The following is a 19,349-nucleotide window of genomic DNA, read 5'->3' on the forward strand; positions in this document are numbered from 1 at the left end:
TTGGCACATCCCCAGAATTGTATCCCATACGTTCAAATTGGAACAACGTCGACCTTATGCAAAAGTAATTTATTGTACAGTGCAAGTTTTGATTTCCGTCCCAAGATCCAATACACAGTTTTCAATTTTTGGTTCGTTTGTCTTTCTTTTCTTCTACACGTGGTCTTTTCATGCGAGTCTTTTACCCTTTTATCCTTTTATCTTTTATCGTGTGCAGACCAAGGTATCCGACGCAGTCCTTTGTTTCAAAGTTTCCACTGTTCAGTTCGACTGCAGGAGCGGTAACGTGTCTGGTAGTAATTGCGAAAAGATAAACGCGACGAATTGAAAAGAAGAAACGAGATAAATAAAATGGAAAACAGAAGGAAAAAATACTAGAGGAATATAGAAGAGTCAAATAGAACGTGTTCGCTCGGCTGTAGCTTCGGAGTTCCGCTTCCTGAATCGCCCGCCGTGTCCGGTCCATTGAAGATTTTCAGGATGTTCGTTCGAGCTGGAGGCAGGTACGAAGCCGGCCAGACACAATGGCGACTGTTGCCCTGCTCTCGTAACATCTCAATGGGCCCTTATTATCGCCACTGTCGAAACAAGTTTCAGAAACACATTCGTTCGTCATTCATTCGCCGGCTCGAACGCGCCGCCTCCGTCGGCAAAGGAAAAAAGAAGATGAAAGGATGAAACGACCGTGTGGCTCGTAAATACGTAATTTCCATGTCGGCGCAATAATTGAATCGTGCAGTGGCGGAGGCTGGACGTGCACGAGAGAAAAAACGTGAAATAACGCGATAATGGGACGGTACGCCACGGTGCCAATTTTCGAGCCACCGAAAATCTGTATTCAGAGCGCTCTTCGTTCTGTACAACGAATAATCACGATTATTATAATTCGTTATCGCGAACGACCGATTGTACTTCGATAACGTACCGTCCCGTGTTTCTTCGGAAAATGTCGGCACGATCGAAGTGGAGGTGCTTCTGTTAACGAAAATAAATAGAAAAATCTACAATCAAATTTTGTCTACGCGGCTTCAACGAATTTTGAAAATACGGCTCTTCGGTAAGCCTCGATAATGTACCGCCACGTGTTTCTTCGGAAAATGTCGGCACGATCGAAGTGGAGGTGCTTCTGTTAACGAAAATAAATAGAAAAATCTACAATCAAATTTTGTCTACGCGACTTCAACGAATTTTTAAAATACGCCGCTCCAGTAAGCCTTAATAATATACCGCCGCGTATTTCTTCGAAAGATATCGGTACGATCGAAGTGGAGGTTAAGCTTCTGTTAATAAAAATAAATGAAAAAATCAAATTTCGGAAAATGTCGGTACGATCGCAGTGGAGGTGCTCCTGTTAACGAAAATAAATAAAAAAATCTACAATCAAATTTTGTCTACGCGACTTCAAGGAATTTTGAAAGTACGTCAGTAGCGTTTAGTCGTATTATTCCAGTTTTGAAAATGTTACTTACCGCTACACGTTCCATAGAAACGCGATGAACATCTGTAGCTAGTTATGTTAGTTAAACGCGCGCGCCTGCTCCAAATGAACGCAAAATCAATTTTCATAAAAACGAAACACCCGGCGAAAAATAATTATTCCAACGGTTATTTTTTCTCGGTTTTATCGCGAGACATTCTCGATGCGTTTCCCATAGATATTATATTTTCTAAATTGTATACGAATAATTTACGAAAACTTTACGAAATCCTTTTGAAGATTTCCACGTATTCGAGGCTAACACCTTCAATACGTACTTTTGGTGCCATTTTTCCTCTTCGATTACGAATAAAAGTTCAAACCCCCCTACGATTTACGTTTCGATAACGCGTATTATAATCGACACGAAGATAACAAGTCTCGCTGTCCTCGCGAACGTTAAATTTTCTTCTCCGCGATATTCCATAAAGTTTTCTTTCCAATATTTTCAAAAAAGTATCTTCGAACGTATGATATTCGGACACGTATCGTCCATGTTTCTTACAGTCCACTATCTATTCTAGACGAAAGAAAGTGTGAACTCGTCGCACCTATCGATTGATCGACGATGATGCCGCGTTCCATTATCGACTATCTAAATTACGTTGATTCATATTCGCAAACCGAGTCCTGCTACACCGTTGCTACGATATCTAAGGTAAATCAACGTCTAATCGTGCTCGCGTATACTCAATATCCCCGAAGAGATCAAAGGCGAAATCTCCCTGTTGAAATTCAAAATGGTCGCGCGTTTAGTATCCGATACGTTCCACGGAATACCGATCCGGCTGTAGATCCGCGAACAACGAGACGAAAGGTAAAAAATTATTGCGCGATCGCGTCTCATTGTACACGAGGGCGATTAATTACAGGGTCGGTACTCCATCCTCTCGCCTCGACGGTGCTGCGTTCTCTTCTCCATCCGATGTCGGTGCGCTAGGCTATTTCCGGTTCGATGACCTTACCGCGTCGTCGGCGGTTGGGCCACGGCTCGGCTCGCAAAGGGGTAGCTGGTTAATTATCCAACGAAAGTGGACGAAAGAGAGAGAGACAGGGACGACGCGGGTCGCATTCAACCGGCGATCAGAAGAGCGCAGCGAAAGCGAGAGCAGGGAAAAATGGAGAGGAAAAGGGACAGAGGGGGACGCGGACGGGATGACTGGGGGTGGGGATGGGGGGTGGGAGTCGAAAGTGAGAAAAGAGAGAAAGATTCGCCTCATAAACACTTGGAGTGTGACACGGTGGTGTCGAGTGCACACATCAAAGCGCCGGTGCAAGGGGCGCAATCTCACGCCAGCTCGTAGCGACTTTGGCTGCTCTCGATGCTAGACCACGGGCGAGAACGAGACGGATAGACCTAACCGGTTACCACCGACAAGGACGCGCAGATTGTTTGTCGCTTTGTTTGATTTTGCATTCACGAAGATAGCTTTCACTTACGCACCGCGGACCAAGATTAAACAGATTCGAAAATGTCTCCGGCACCCTCGGCGACCTCCTGCCGACGCAACCCTCCTGTCGACGCGGCTTCCAACCCTTTCGGAGTGCATACGCGACTCGTTGCGTGCATCGTCGGCTCCGTATACAATTTTTCTCCACCCGGTCGCTCAAACTTGACCCACATCTTGGCTCTGTTTAATTAAACCGTGGCTGATCGTAACCCGATACCGCGACGATTGTACCTGCGGGAGCGTAAAATAAACTCTTCTCCTTGCGGAGACCACGGGGAACTTGTACTCCGTTGGTAATGTAATTTCATTTTTATCGCCAGCTACGAGTAGCTACGAGTTTCTTCGCTCGAAGAGCCGAAGTTTAAGAAATTACATTACGGGGGATCGAGAAGCTGGACACGAGTTTGTGAACTTTCTTTGCCGAGCGAGTAGGTATACACTTCGTAACTTTCGTCCGTCGTGATTAAATTATCGATCGACGTTTTATCAAATTTATTTAACGTATCACCGTATCGATTTTCGAGATCACGTGGCGGGAAGAAACGATGCAAAATCTTATCTCGACGTAAACATTGACCTCTCCGACGATCCAGTTAGGCCGATTAGTAGCGTGCTTTCGTAATGGTACGTTTCGAACGAAAAATCGATCACATTCCGAAACTATTGACTTGTCGCTACGCTCGCAACGGGACGAATCGTTGGAAACTTCCGTTTTCGTTTTTTCACGCGAGCACAAAGAGAAAATATCGAATTTTTACCAGGGAAATTGTAGACCAACGGCGTTTTTGGCGCTGAAAATTCTCGATTTAACGCAAAAGAAAAATGACTCGATGTACCGTCACCGGTATAATTTTACTCGATCGAGCGGAAATTGAATTTCGAGTAAAAAAAGTTTCGACTTTAGGTATTTCTGAAAATACCCGTAATTACTCGAATATTCGTGCACGGTACATAGACCGGTCCACAGAGTTGCAACAAAATGTGTGTATTCTATGAATTTTGTCTGTTGATTCTGTATGTCCCATGCGCGCGAAGCATTCTCTCTTCTTCGGTTTACACGGTGGCCATCTTGGTTCTCGCGTCGTAATATGTACCGAATGTAAAATCACGGCAATATCTGCAACCATTTCAACGATTTTTACGGTGATGTGATTCGTGGAAAGGGATTGACATGCTCCACGGTCGAACATCTCGAAAAAATTCGTACTTCCGTTATTTTTCAAGCTGCCGCGTGAGATCGAATGGAAAGCATTCTTGAAAACTTCTATTCGAGGGAAAACATTTATTCAAACGATCGATTATTTTTAACCTTCTGTAACCGTATAACTTCTGAAATTTGGATTAAACACGATTCACTCTCGTGTAGATACATACGTGCAATATTGCGTAGATTCGATTTAAGTTTAACATTTACACTGCCCTTCGCAAGTCTATATCGTTGCTATAATGTAAATATTTCCAAGCGGAAGGCTCGTTGGTAAAAGTTTTTGCAATCGATAGATAAAAATCGTTAAATACTTCATTTATCTATATATTCGTCACGCTTCGCAATAATGGCGTTAACGATTCGAGATATTCCAGCAACGACTCTTTTTAACGTATAAAATATCCATCTCGTTATTTACCGTACACGAGCATGTGAGACAAAAAGTAGCAACAAAAACTACATTGGAAAATCTGACTTCAACTATGTTTTGTATATTTCTAGCGCAGAGAAGGTGATCAAATATTTATGGACTCCATTTGTGTATCCAAGCTGTATACCGGTTAAATCTAAACCAGTTTGGCTCTCACGATATATCCATCTATATAAATAATAATACCAATTTAGATTTCGATATACTACACTGGGTCGTTCGATAAGTTTCGTCATTCTTTCCATTGTAAAAAAATACTACGACACTTCGACTTTGAACAACTGCAAATATACGAACGAGATACACACATGTTCATCGAACGGTAGTACCATCTTTAGAAAAATAGAACGACGAACCTAATGGCTCCATTTCTTATCGAACGACGAAACTTATCGAGCAACCTATGACATCACGATCTCACTTGGACAATACCTTTAATATTTTCCGTGAAAAAGACTACTGAATTACTTTTCTCGCTTACGCTCACTTGGACAATACCTTTAGTATTTTCTGTAAGAAAGAGTACTGAACGATTTGTCTCGCTCACTTGGACAGTACCTTTAATACTTCCCTTGAGAAAAGATAGTGAATGATTTTTCTCGCTTACGCACACTTGGACAATACCTTTAATACTTTCTATAAGAAAGAGTACTGAATGATTTGTCTCGCTCACTTGGACAATACCTTTAGTATTTTCTGTAAGAAAGAGTACTAAATTATTTTTCTCACGTACGCTCACTTGGACAATACCTTTAATACTTTCTATAAGAAAGAGTACTGAACGATTTGTCTCGCTCACTTGGACAATACCTTTAATATTTTCTGTAAGAAAGAGTACTGAACGATTTGTCTCGCTTACTTGGACAGTACCTTTAATACTTCCCTTGAGAAAAGATAGTGAATGATTTTTCTCGTGTACGCTCACTTGGACAATACCTTTAGTATTTTCTGTGAGAAGAAAGATTACCGAATACTTTCTCTCGCGTCCAAGTTCTATCAATGCTTCCGTTGGATCTCCATTACTTCAAGATCCAAAACAAGTCCGCTTACGCGGAACACTATTCGCTCTAGATTCCGACGTGTCCCGCGAACTCTATAAGACCACTGGTCTGGTATCGCGCGTAACCGTAAGCTGCGTTCTTTAGAGGCTCGATTTGATCCACGAAAGGGACGCGGATGAATACGTCGCGACGCAAACTCGTCTCAAAGTCGGTAACTCCGCGCTCGAACACCGCGTTACCACGATCTCCGTCGTGTCCCTCTTTGATTTTACGTCGGGGTGCACCGAAGGTAGACGCGTAATGAGGATGATAGCTGGTCGAGGAGGTGAACCACGACAACACAGAGGAGGAGGAGGAGGAGGAGGATGAGGATGAGGATGAGGAGGAGGATGAGGAGGAGGAGAACGATGGCAGAAGTAGGAGGTAGGTCGGACGAATCGATGGCACTCCGCGAGTAAGAATCGAGAATGGAGGTATCGTAGGAGTGAGAAATGGAGCCCTTCACATTTGCTGCCGTTGCTCGAAGAGGGCCGTCATTATAATACCGAACGTCGCGTTCCTCTCCTCTCCTCTCCTCTCCGGTTCACCGCTCGTTAGCCGGTGCGCACGCAAGAATTCGCACTCGACCACTTTCTTCGCTATTTCCTCTACATCTTCGAGCTTCCTCGCCGGCGACGCCGACACTTCTCTACCTGTGCAGCTTGCAATCCAATTTGCTCCCCGCTCCGTTGTGACACAATAAACTTTGATTATCATGATATCCAGCGCGTTTCTGGCTCCGGGCGGCAGGAGCACGTCATTATAATGTGCTCGGTTCCTCGTTAGCTCGACAGACGAGCTTTTTGCTCGACGATCTACCACGATTACTCCGGACGGAATTTTTCCATTAGCTCGAACACGGCGCGGGTTCGCGACGTCGGCCAACGGAAACAGAAACACCGACCGAAAGTTATATCCGAGTATCGTTTTCCTTTTTTTCTTTTCTCCGTAGCCTCTTTGCCACCGTCTCTTCGATCCCGGTATCGCGAACGGTACGGGTAAATTGATCGAACGCTCCAGAGCGTACTGTTTAATTAAGAATTCACCGTTAATACGGCCGCGTCCCGTTTCGCGTATCGGTGGAACGGACACGCGACAGGGAGCGTTTTTGTTATCGCGAGAAAGGGGATCGAGGCCGTCACGTGATAACAAAAGGAAACGGTGTCGCCCCGTAAAATAGATACGCGTTGAACGGTCCGCCGCTCTCTTTTTCCTCGTTTCTTCGACCCCCCGGCCATCCGAAGATCGCTAAGTATTCCGTTTAGTCGACCGACTCGGCTGTGAGTCGAACGATTCGGTATGAATCGACGACACCGACTAGCTGCTACGGTCCCCTCGCGTTTTACGTAGGCGTCGAACCGTGTATAACGATCGAACGGAGCACAATGATCCAGAGAAGGGAGAAGGTTCGATTCTACACCGGTGACACCTGATACCGCTTAATTAGACGGGGCGCCGCGACGCTTTCACGGGGTTCGAAGGTTCAACGGATGAAAATGTAACTCGTGGATCGGATAGAACGAGTGTATCGTTGTTCGAGCGCTTCGCGAACCTCGTTTTTCTATACGGTCGGAGTTTATCTCGAATCGTCGATATCGCCGCGTTCTCCTCGGATTTATCGTCGAAACGTCGCTTAAAAAAATCCGCCCGATTCCCACGAGCGGTTACGCTTCTTCTTTCCGCGTCGAACGGGAATTTCTGGTGCTCGAGCTGGGTATTTCGAGGCGTGTAAATTCAGTCGAGTGAATTCTTTCATGAATCCCGTAACGAGCGAGGCGTGCACGGGGCGATCCGCGGCGCAATGACAATGCCTGGGACGGTGTAATGCCGTTGTGCACACCGATACACGACGATCCGCCGAGGGATGAAGAGGGTAATGAAGAGGTGTTGAACCGTATCCCATAAACCCCTATCGTCGCGAGAACCGAGGGTCTCTTTGCATAATAACTTACAGTTCGCTCATCAGTTACGGGTTTTAACCAATTACGAGGATATTAATGGGGAGATTCGTTGCGGGGGTAGCTACACATGGTGCACGATCGTCTGTCCCAAAACACGGGCCACGCGGGGAACGTGTCGCGTTCGTTTATGGTACGCGATATCGTTCCGGGTGGATATCGTGCGTCCCGTTGCGACGCGTTTTCCCGCGTCCCCTAACGTTGCAAATGTTTGTTCGTTTCCACCGAACCCGACGGTACTTTGTTTCGACCGCTCGTTAATTCCCTGGAAGCTTTTCCGCGAATAAACTTTTTACAACGTATCCGCGTATCCCCCGAATCGTCGGGGAAATAATGTAAAATATCGTAGCGAAACTCGAATCGAGCCGATGAAATTCAAAATAATGTACCGAAACTCGAATCCGACGAAATACAAAATACTGTGATATAATGAAACTCGAATCGATCCGATGAAATTCAAAATATTTTAATATACCGAAACTCCAATTCGATGAAATTCAAAATATTGTAACATACCGAAACTCGAATTCGATGAAATTCAAAATATTGTAATGTACCGAAATTCGAATCCCAAGAAATTCAAAATATTGTAATATACCAAAACTCGAATCGATTCAATGAAAATTAAAATACTGTAATATACCAAAACTCGAATGCAACGAAATTGAAAACACTGTAATATACCGAAACTCAAATTCGACGAAATTCAAAATATTGTAATATACCGAAACTCAAATTCGATGAAATTCAAAATATTGTAATATACTAAAACTCGAATCAATCGAACAAAATTCAAAATAATGTAACATACCGAAACTCGAATCCAACGAAATTGAAAATATTGTAATATACCAAAACTCGAATCGATCCAACAAAATTCAAAATAGTGTCACATACCGAAACTCGAATGCAACGAAATTCAAAACACTGTAACATACCGAAACTCGAATTCGACGAAATTCAAAATATTGTAATATACCGAAACTCAAATTCGATGAAATTCAAAATATTGTAATATACTAAAACTCGAATCAATCGAACAAAATTCAAAATAATGTAACATACCGAAACTCGAATCCAACGAAATTGAAAATATTGTAATATACCAAAACTCGAATCGATCCAACAAAATTCAAAATAGTGTCACATACCGAAACTCGAATGCAACGAAATTCAAAACACTGTAACATACCGAAACTCGAATTCGACGAAATTCAAAATATTGTAATATACCGAAACTCAAATTCGATGAAATTCAAAATATTGCAATATACCAAAACTCGAATCGATCCAACAAAATTCTAAATAGTATCACATACCGAAACTCGAATCCAACGAAATTCAAAATATTGTAATATACCGAAACTCGAATCGATCCGACGATTCGTTGTTCAGTACGGATAATGCGACATCGGAGATCGTTGCTCGTTTAAACGTCGAACGAATGGAAATTTCCAAATACGGTAACATTCCTCGGGAGAATCGTTTTCGGTGCACTGTTTCGATGTAACGGAAATCGAAACTTTCCCGTAAACAACGATTAACTTCGAGTTGGCGAGCACGTTGCTGTGAAGAGCTCAGGTACCGAGGGCAACGTTTTTCAAACGATTTCACGGTTCCACGGATTTGGCGCGGCGGTTTTCTTTCTCCCGAAGGGCCGAATTCAGAAAACCGGAATCGCGCTAGAACGAATCAGTCCTAAGTGTAGGGTGCACCACGGTTACTTTGCGGTATCCCGATCGACGAGGAGAAAATTTCCGAGCGACTCTCGAGGTAGCAACGACTCAAGAAACAGCGTGATGCCGACTCCAGGTGTTAATAATCCTCCCCTAATTGTCCCACCACGGTCTGGATAATTCCTATTAAACGTCGCTAAATACTTGTTTGTATACAACCCCCGCTGATCGGAGAGACTCGTTTACACCTTTCTTGAAAAGTAACGAAGAACTTCCTGCCGCTTTTCGAGAAGCACGTTAATTCCACGGAGAATCGCGTACACGGTTACCGATGCGAAACGACGACCGACAGCGAAAGAGGGTACAAATTCTCAAAAGATAACGAGGTGCAAAGATAAACGTTAAATATTTCAAATATTACACCTCTACGTTGTAACAAAGCCACCGGTTGTATCTTGAATTTATTAATCTGTTCAAATCGTTTTAATTAAACCCTTTTCGTAATTAAAGTAAGATCGACCGCTCGAGCTTAATACTCTCCGGTGCGTGAGTTATTCGAGTATGTTTCGTAAATCTCTGCTTCAAAGGAATCTTCGGGAAGAATTTCATGAATATTTTAACAATGTTTCTTCTACCACCTGACGATTGTATTCTGTTTTCGTGGATCGAATATATAGAACGCGTACGTAGACACGTAGACGTTCGTTCGTGTTACGTTCCGACGAATATCTTTTTTTATAATCATTTTTATTTTCCTTTGAAAGACTTTGAAAGATTTCGTTCAACGTCGTTTCGGACGTTACACGGTACTTCCCCGCTAAAATTTGTAAGAATCGAACAATGTAATAACAATTACACGAATTTGTTATTTTTTAAGCAATTGTATACGTAGGTACATGTGACTTTTCTTCTTCGCGACACAAGAAATACCGCTGCAAAATACGTTTACGGTGCATACGTTTAATTAAAAATACCCGTCTTTTACCTATAAACGAGACATTCTAGTACGTATTAGACGTATCGTACACTGTATTAATTTATTTTTAATAACGGACCGATACACGCTGCTATTACTTAACGAGAAGATAAAAAGTAATTAAGAACGCTGTTGACTCCGACGCGTTAATCGTACTTCGATCACCCCAAAAGAATCTGCTTTTAACGCGTCGTTTATCGATTCGAGCTTACAACGGCCATATAACTTCCTTCTTATCCGTAAATCTGGCAATTTTAAACACAGATTGCCTCTCAACCTGCCATTTCTTCATACAAACCGTAATTGTCATTGCGTCGAATTCATTCCCACCAGCCGCGACAACAACCTCTTTCCCATTTATCGTATATCCACGTACCATAATTTTCATCATTCTCTCTATTCCATCAGTTACTTTTGTCTCTGAATTGAATCCATTAGCTGCAGTTCTTGCAACAATACCAGTTGCAAAGATTACGTATGCGTAACGATTACATTCCCATTACTATCTCACGATTTACAACTCTCGTATTCTCTAAATTGATTATCTCGTCTTTGAGCAACTCTTTCGTGATATCGTTCCATTTTCGAGTAATATCTTTCCATTTTTGATTCTACGAACACAGTAATGTTTCCATTAACGTCGAAAGAGTACCAGAAACCAACGATCGAAACATAATTTCGAACGAAACATTGACCGTTCGCCCTTACGTTAAAAACAACGCGCTTCTATTCAACGTATATCTTTCTTCGCGCATGAGCGGGCAAAGAACGAAATAATAAAAATAAAATTCCATTTTACTCGTTCCTTTCGAGGTTCCTCTCCACCGATTCAGAGAACTGATACAGACGCGCTCGCGTCGTTGGTGAGAATTCGCGCGTACCAATTTACGGATACAATTTTCAGCAACGAACAGCCCCGGAAACACGAAATTCCTTGCTGACACGTACATCGAGCGAGGTAGTTACCATAGAAGCTGCAACGTAACGACCAGCATTTGATAAGGGACTCCGAGTGCGATGGCGGTCGGATGAGTCCCGATTTAATGGATAGAGGACAGATTCTGCAGATACATCGGAAGGCCGGCGCGGTATCTCCCGCGCAAATCAGGACAGAAGCACGTCGTACTCTCTCTCTTTATCCCTCCGATAGGTATCCCGGAGCCCTCGATGCTCGAAACCACCCACTCGGTATCGATCCGTCTCTTTTTCCACCTTTGACTAACTTTTGGCCCCTCTCGCTCGCCTCGCGTGCATCGACACTTGGATCCTCTCTCCGCGAGGACTCGGCTGGCTCTCTTTTCAACACCGGAGAGAGATCGAATCGCGTCTAATGGCAGGCCGATGCGCCACCGTTGTCTCGATCCCGGCGCTTTGCTCACGCTCCGATAATGCTCTACTCTCGTTTGCCGAGAGATCGAATCGAGTAGCGGGCGATGTGCTTAAGGGTCGGTTCTTTCGTCGATACCTACGAGATTAGGGATCGAAGCGACGATACGGCTGAGAGATTAGTACGCTCCTACCCTCGTTACGTACGTTACACCGATGCTCGAGTCTCTTTTTTCAACTCGGAGCGATCGACGAGGCTAACGTTGGAAACGGTCGCCCCGGCGATTTTCCGTAACGTTACTTCCGGGATCGAAACCGCGAAAACGATATACGAACATTTACCAGAAAGTGGGATCGTTTTTATAGCGATTTGGGATTCGTTGGAACGATTTCGATCGTTCGAGTAGGTTTCCCTTTCAGCGTCGAACAGATTCGAAGGAACGCGGCTCGGATCGCTACGTCGCGAATCGGAACGTTCGGTTAAGTGCTAAACAAGTGGTATCTGGGTTAAGCCCAAGTTGAGGTCTCGGTTAGGTAGGAGCGACCGTAGGAGCGATTCGCGTCAGGCTGTGTCAGGTCCGCTTGTAAATAGCGACCTACTTCTTCGACGCGAACGACTTCGGTGGCTCAGGAACAAGGTTCACGAACGGAACGACAGCCGAATCATTGGTATCGATGATTTTATTGCATTGGATCGACTCATATTTACATTCAGGGGACACATACATATGCATTTTCGTTCTACTCTACCGATTATCTACATATATAATTTGTTTTCTTTACTTTCGCCGTTTAATCATGCTTACTTAATTCACCGTCGTTACCTGCGGCCTTACCCCTAATTCGTACGGTAGAAACGCGAGGGACGTATACGTCGGTGTATTCCGCGAGAATTCTCTCGTCCTCGCCGATACGAAGTAACGGAACCGCGAATCAGAGACAACTGGACAGCCCGGTGACGTAGAAAACGGTACGCGTTGAAAATTTCTTTCTCTCGTTTCCATTCATCGACGTGGAACGGGACGCGAGACCGGAAACGCGCAAATGAAACAGGTACACGCGAAAACGAAGTACAGCGATAAAACGTCTTCTATTGCAAAGCTCTCGGACGATCGCGGAATCGCGACGGCCACGATCGATCGCGCTGTGTAACTAGAATAATTACAATGGTAATAATAATGACCAACATTTCGTTCGCTATCTACGCGTCACTTAAAGCTACTATCACACCGATTTATACATTTCGCCTAAAGAATAGATAGATATGCGGTCGACGTTCGCGCGGATTCGGACGAAATTCTTGCCAGTCTTTTCGTCTCGTTGGGCTCTCTTGCACACTACTCTCTCTCTCTCTCTCTTTCTCTCTCGGTTAAATATTACACCGATCGCATCCTCGAATTTCCGTTTCACTTGTTTCCGTCGATGATTATTCGTTACGCGCGCGCAACGCGTCTCTGCGGCAGGTACAAATATTTACAAGTATTTACACAAATAAGTAATCGTCTCGCAGGACACCATCGATTGAGCTTTCATGCGACGATTAAACCGATATCATGGGGACCCGGTTTCCAATAACGAACGAACCAATACACGCTACCGTGCTCCCTGTTGATTTAACTCCCAGCGCGGTTTATTTCGCTGATACTACGACCGATTATTTGCGTTCTCGGATATGCACCGCTCGCTCGGTGTTTTGCGCCTCGCAACTGCTCGGCTCGGTTGAAATATCATTGTTAACACGGGATTGTCCGCGACGCGTTTGCGTCGTCTAATTCGATCGTACGTTTGTTCGTCGTTTGTTTTTCTCTGCTGCACGGTCGGTTACGAAATTAAGAATAACCCGTCTCCGAAACGAGCGCACCTGTATCGAGATCGCGCGGGAAATTTCGAACGCGTCGCGCACCCTCGTTCACGATTCTCGTCGTGCGCGAAACTCGTCGAACGATCTCGTCGACGAGTTTCGTGTACGAGTTTCCCGAGTATTCTACGCGTTCGTAATCAAGAGCGTTGAAAAATCTCCGCGATTCCGGGCCGAAGAACGACGAAGCTTCGATACAGGTGCACCTATTCTCACCGAACTCGCGCGCGCTCGAACGGGCTCGAAACGAGACACGGTATCCGAAACACGGCGTAAACTCGCTTTGTACAGCTCGACGAAGAAAAGCCACCGCGACGACGAGAATATCGACACGGTATCGCGGCGTTTCTCTTCGATCGTCGAAAAAACGCGCGACGTCGATCGAGCTCGGTGAATCGAGGGGTAGGTGGGAACAACGTCTATCGCGAAGGCGCGACTGAAAACCTGAGACTAATCTTAAGATAAAACAGGAATCGATCGTTACTCCCGTCGTTTGGTTGCTGTAGATGAGGTAGTTGGTTGTCTCGAAACCGTGCAGTTTGCGCGTTACGCGACGCGTTCTCTCTTGATCTCCGTTCGGTCACGGAGTCTTTGGTATCTCTTCTCTCGAAACCGAAGCAATAACCGTCGCTAGGACTCGGACACCGCGTGTTCTCGATCGTCCTCGTTCGTGTTCGTTTCATCGAAGAAACTCGACGATCCCCAAATTTCGAAGCGTTCCATTGCCGAGCCTCCGTGTGGATCGAAACGAGCCCCGTTTGCACAGATTCTCTATCGCGGACCACGGCGAACGTTCACCGTGGGGTCCTCGGGGTTCGTCCGTGTCCCTTCATTTCGAGGGTTGCGTCAGCTGACCGATGTCCCCTGTGTAACAAGGCTGTCCGAGGATAAGTGGACACTGAGTCTTCCTCGGGAAATGAAGGTTCTCGCCCTGTCACAACATCTTGCTGAGGTAACTGGTGGACCCAGGGGGCGGGAGCAGGAACGGGGCGACGAACGAGTGACCACCCGGCCCGTGATGAACGGACGCGTAACCGGATTGTTGGTTGTGACTCTGCGCGGACGCGGTCAGACCGCCCAACACCGGTGAACCGGTGTCGTGCAACTTCCTCATGTGTTTCTTCAGATCGAAGTTCCTGCAGAACCCTTTCCCGCATATCTTGCAGGAGAACGGTTTCTTGTCGTTGTGCGTGTACATGTGAAACGTAAGATTGTAGACCTGATGGAACGCCTTGTTGCATATGCTGCACTTGTACGGTTTCTCGCCGCTGTGCGTCAGCTTGTGATTCTTGTAGTTCCCCTTCTGGTGGAAACCTTTCCCGCAGAACTCGCAGACGAACGGCTTGAAGTTGGCGTGTATACGCCGATGGGTGTTCAGGGTGGAGCTTCTGTTGAACGCTTTCCCGCATGTCGAACATTTGTGCGGTTTGTCCTCCGTGTGTATGATCTTGTGCCTGCAGAGGGTGCTGGCTTGACGGAATCCCTTGCCGCAGATTTTGCAGACGAACGGACGTGCGCCGGTGTGCACGGGCATGTGTCTGGTCAGGTTGTAGTGGGCGTTGAACACCTTGCCGCATTCCGAGCAGGTGAAGGTCTTTTGTTTGTTCGTGGTTGCGAGCTCGTTGGCCCGCGGACCGGGACTCTTCTTGCCGCGTTGGCTCTCGGGCAAGATCGCGGTCAGGCTCACCCTCACCCCGGATGCTGCCTGGATTGCGGTGGGCGGCGGTGAACTCTGCGGCACCGCGGGCGTCGCGGGCGTCGCGGGCGGCGGCGCCGGGAACGCTCTCAGCAACGGATTCGGGTGATAGTAGAGGAGTGGATAGTGTTGCAAGAGATTCTGATGCCTCAACGTTGGCACGTACTTCTTGAACGCCGAGTCCAGGTGCGCGGAATACGTCAACGACGGGATACTCGGCGGCTGTTGAAGGATGCTCGTGGTCGTGGTGGTCGGTGGCTGGGTTTGCGGCGATGTCGTTTGTTGATTGCTCTGATCGGTCAGCCGTTTATCCGGCTCCATGATCTTCGCGATGGAGAAGGTCAAATTTCTGCACGGCGTCGGCGAGGTAACCCTCTCCGGTGGGAGGCTGGTCGGTGTCTCGGTCGCCATTGTGCTGCCGGTCGAGAACGGTTGCATGGTAGACCTGAAACGGGAACGCCTTGGATCAGTTTATCGAACCCTGGACGGCTTCGGTTCGGTTTCAAGATCGATGACACGTTACGCGACCGTGGACCAGACGAACCTCGACCCCCTTGCGTTCAACCCTTTGCAACGTACTTCGACGAATCTGACTCGCGACGAGAATTTCGGACCGGACCTGAATATCGCGGGTCAGGCTCAGCGGTTCGACCCTTCGCACTCGAGGCTTCTTTGTTACCGGAAACCTCGAGAAAATTCTTTACGTCGTGAAATTAATCCGGAATGGAACATTTTTGTACACTTTGCGTACATGCGTTCACAATCTACGAGAACGTGATATTTCAATTCCAATTTGAACTCCGAACCACGAACGTTTTCCCGGATCGAAAATAGTACACTGAATCATATGGCGACCGAGAATCTCCTCTCGAGTCCAAAGGGTTAATTTCGCGTCAAGCGTGAAGCCAGTTCGACTCGCGATCGACGCGTCGAAACAAATATTAATATCGCGAACGAATGTCTCGAATTGAGTCTTCTCTAGGAGACACTTTCACGGTACAGATAACGAGCAAGAGTTAAACAAACGTGGGCATTCGACGACCAGAAGTCGTTCTTCGGTTCTTGTCGTTCCATTGCACGAGACGCAAGTTACGTTTATTTATTTACGTTTCGAGTTCCTTTCCCGACCGTTCGAGCTTGGGCTCGGATTCTCCCGAGTTAAATGGTACGGCAAGGGGTCAACACCGACCGTTCACGATCGTGCGAAGCTAATCGGAGTCGTTTCCAACTCCAAACGACGTCCACGAGCTTGGATGTTCAAAAATCGAGCTCTCCGCGCACATCGAACGCAAAGACGGTGTTTCGCGGGTTACGAAACATCATTTTTCCCCGTTTCATTTCAATTGGAGAAAAAATACCACCGCGAGTACACGAAAACGAGACACACGCGCGTAGAAAGCAAGAGCTAATTAAACGTAAAAATCGACCAGCCCGCGTTACTTACGTAAGGGGTTAGACGATCGACTCGCGCTTGGGAAAAATCAGTTTTACGAGCGTAATTGGATCGACCCGCGTAATTCCTGACACGACGCGCAGTGCACGCGAGGCTATAGCGGTCGAATAATGGGGGAGTACCCAAATCATGGCGATCAATTTGATGACTTCGAGGACCGTCGTTAGTGCTCGCGCGATCCTCCCTTCGTGGAACTCCGTTAACGTTTTAGTGCACGTACACGGTGACTCGAACGGAACCCACATGTCGGCGAATCCGAGCGAAACGTGTGGTACCGGCTATTATATCCGCTCAATTGGCCCTCGTGTTGACATAAAAAACGAGCGCGCTCCGCATCGAACGATGGGGGCTGGCAAACGTCGAACCTCGACGAGGGTAACCCGCGCTCTGTTTCGCACTTCGTCTCGGAGTTAAACGCGCCGAAACGTCGTCAACGTCGACGATAAAACGTTACAATTATCGAGGAATCGGTTTCGAGTACGGTGTACCGCGGGCGCCACGTTAATCTAATCACGTATGCGCGCGCAATTTGAATGTTGATCCGTGCGCAAAACGGCATGAATATACAGGTAGCCATTAAGCATGTGCAACATGGAAAAGGGGGATGAATGGTAGGGCTGAATGAGACGCGAAATGGTCAGCACAGTTGAAGAGCAAGCTTCCCCGAGGTATCACAGAAGGTTTGCACGTCGAAAAGTAGAAATGTTTGCTCCGTGGAATGGCGTTATGTTTAGACTTGGAATGACGGTTGGAATTGGATAGGACGTTGCTGGTAGCCGGCTGAAATACTCTGGTTTCTGGTTACACGAAGTCCACGGGTTCACCGGACGCGAACCGAGAATCGAATTTTCATTTTTCCAAGCCCCGGCCCTCTCGACCCCTCCCGTACCAGCGAGCAGATCGGCGCCGATACGCTAAGGGAAACTTCGAAACGAGGAAATTGTCTCACCTTCGAACGGAATCGGGGTTCGAGGCGAACGAAAAACGTACGCTTCCCGAAACGATGGAAATACCAAACCCCTCGGCGCAGGGTGGAATTATGACTGCAGCGGTCCTGCCTAAAGCCCCGCCCATTACCCGGTACCTTTCGATTGTCCCGTGGCCAAAGGCAGCCCTAATAACCAGGGAACAAGGAGCGGAAAAGCAACCCCGGTGTGAGAAGCGAGACTCGAGAAGGGAAACGATCTCCTCGCGCACCCCCGAAACGCCCCTATGACCTATAGAAAACCGTCCGCGTAGACGTCGGGGTTTCATCGCCATGGAACGGAGCGCAACTGTCGTCGATGCGAACGACAAAGGACGCGACGATTATGCGCCTTCGAGTGTACCCAAAAAACGTAAGAGTTCGACTTTGCCGCCACCTCCCCCCACCCTTCCACCGTTCGTCTCGATCTCAGCCCGGAACGGCGTGTATCTTTTTCTCAAACCCCGGTCCCTTTCAACGATCTCCTCCTTAATGGACAGGTCTCCTCCTGTCTCGCGTTTGCACTTTTCCCACTCGCACTTTATATTTCCCCGCTACAACGAACCGAGCTCTGCTTGTCTTTTTCGCTCCCTTCTCGCCCTTTGCATCGCTTTCCCGGCCTTCTCCTTGTTCCGTGTTCTCTCCTCTCTTTTACGATTGAAACGTCTCTTTGGTGCCGTCTCCGTTCGTTCCTCGGGACCGGTCTCGTTTGCCCTCTCTACGGTGTCGTACTCCCTCGCGCCTCGCCTAGCCTCGCGTTGTCCCTCGCACTCGTCAGAGGTCTCCCTCCAGTTCGCTTGATCGTCGCTACGAGTTTCGCGAGCCGTCGCGCTCGAACGAGACCGAGCGAGACGCGAAACGCGGCCGACGAGTGGTGGGGACGCCCGCGGCCCGATTGGCCGCCGGTTTTATCACCCTCGGAAAAGCGACGCGGTAGGGGGACTGCCGGCTGGGACGTGGTGGGGGTCGGTATTGTTACAGTACTTAACGAGCGGCCGAGGTAATCAGTATCGCTCCTTGCCGCAGCCGACAATTCCGCCAATTTGCTTCAATCTCGGCTGAAGTATGGCCGACGCTCACTCCAGGACCATTTTGTTTTCTTGGGACTGTTCGAATCTACCACAGTGAACTTCGTCACCTTCTCGTTCGGTTTCTCTCTACTCGAAGTAGGAATCGTTCGAACGAACGTCGTTTCGTTCTTGTCGCGGGAACGTCGAAAGTTTCGAGAATTTTTGTTCCAGGGCTGCATTCGGAGGCAAATACGATGAATTTTGAAACGCGCGAGGAAGGTTTCTCGCGCGGTCGATACAAACGGCGAAACGAGACCCGGGTTTCGTGACCCACTCGATGAACAGTACCCCCATCGCGAACTAGCGCAGGTGAGGCTGGCGTTAAATGTGCAAAGTTTACCGATGCGGTTACAAATGGTCCGAAGAATCCAATCACCTCCAGTAAACTATTAGCGACGACGAACGGATGGTTGGAAGCCAAAGAAAGTTGAAGGAGCTCGAAGGAACTTGAAATGGCTTTGCAAATTTACCCGCCTCGTTGTCGAGCCATTAATTATCTCCTCCCCTAACCCGGGCCGATCAGCCTTTCGTTTCCTTGCTCTAGTTACTTTTTCATTGTCTTCGCGACAAGAGGAATCGCCGAATTTAAATTACGTCTCGGTCGATTCTCCGTGCTTCCAGTAATCAGGGTGTCGGTTGTTTTCTCGATTAACCGGAGGGGAGGTCAATGGCGCGCGTTGCAACGTTGTAGGGTACAGGTTGACACGCTCATCAAGATAAGACGGTTAACCCCGAAACGGTAAGCAACGATGATTCGAATCAGTGAC

The 19,349-nt window shown here is 47.1% G+C and overlaps 1 protein-coding gene across 1 annotated transcript in view; it reads right to left on the minus strand.

Annotated features, from left to right (window-relative positions):
• Nucleotides 1–14,225: 14,225 nt before the first annotated feature.
• LOC143146838 (uncharacterized) overlaps nt 14,226–19,349 on the minus strand; it is a 41,874-nt gene continuing 36,750 nt past the window's right edge. The window contains exon 2 of the mRNA XM_076311525.1: nt 14,226–15,540. Coding sequence (XP_076167640.1) covers nt 14,334–15,533 — 1,200 coding nt within the window. The 5' untranslated portion in view covers nt 15,534–15,540 and the 3' untranslated portion in view covers nt 14,226–14,333. The remainder of the gene's footprint in view (nt 15,541–19,349) is intronic.

This window comes from Ptiloglossa arizonensis, chromosome 5, assembly GCF_051014685.1.
Source record: "Ptiloglossa arizonensis isolate GNS036 chromosome 5, iyPtiAriz1_principal, whole genome shotgun sequence".
NCBI classification, from domain to species: Eukaryota; Metazoa; Arthropoda; class Insecta; order Hymenoptera; family Colletidae; genus Ptiloglossa; species Ptiloglossa arizonensis.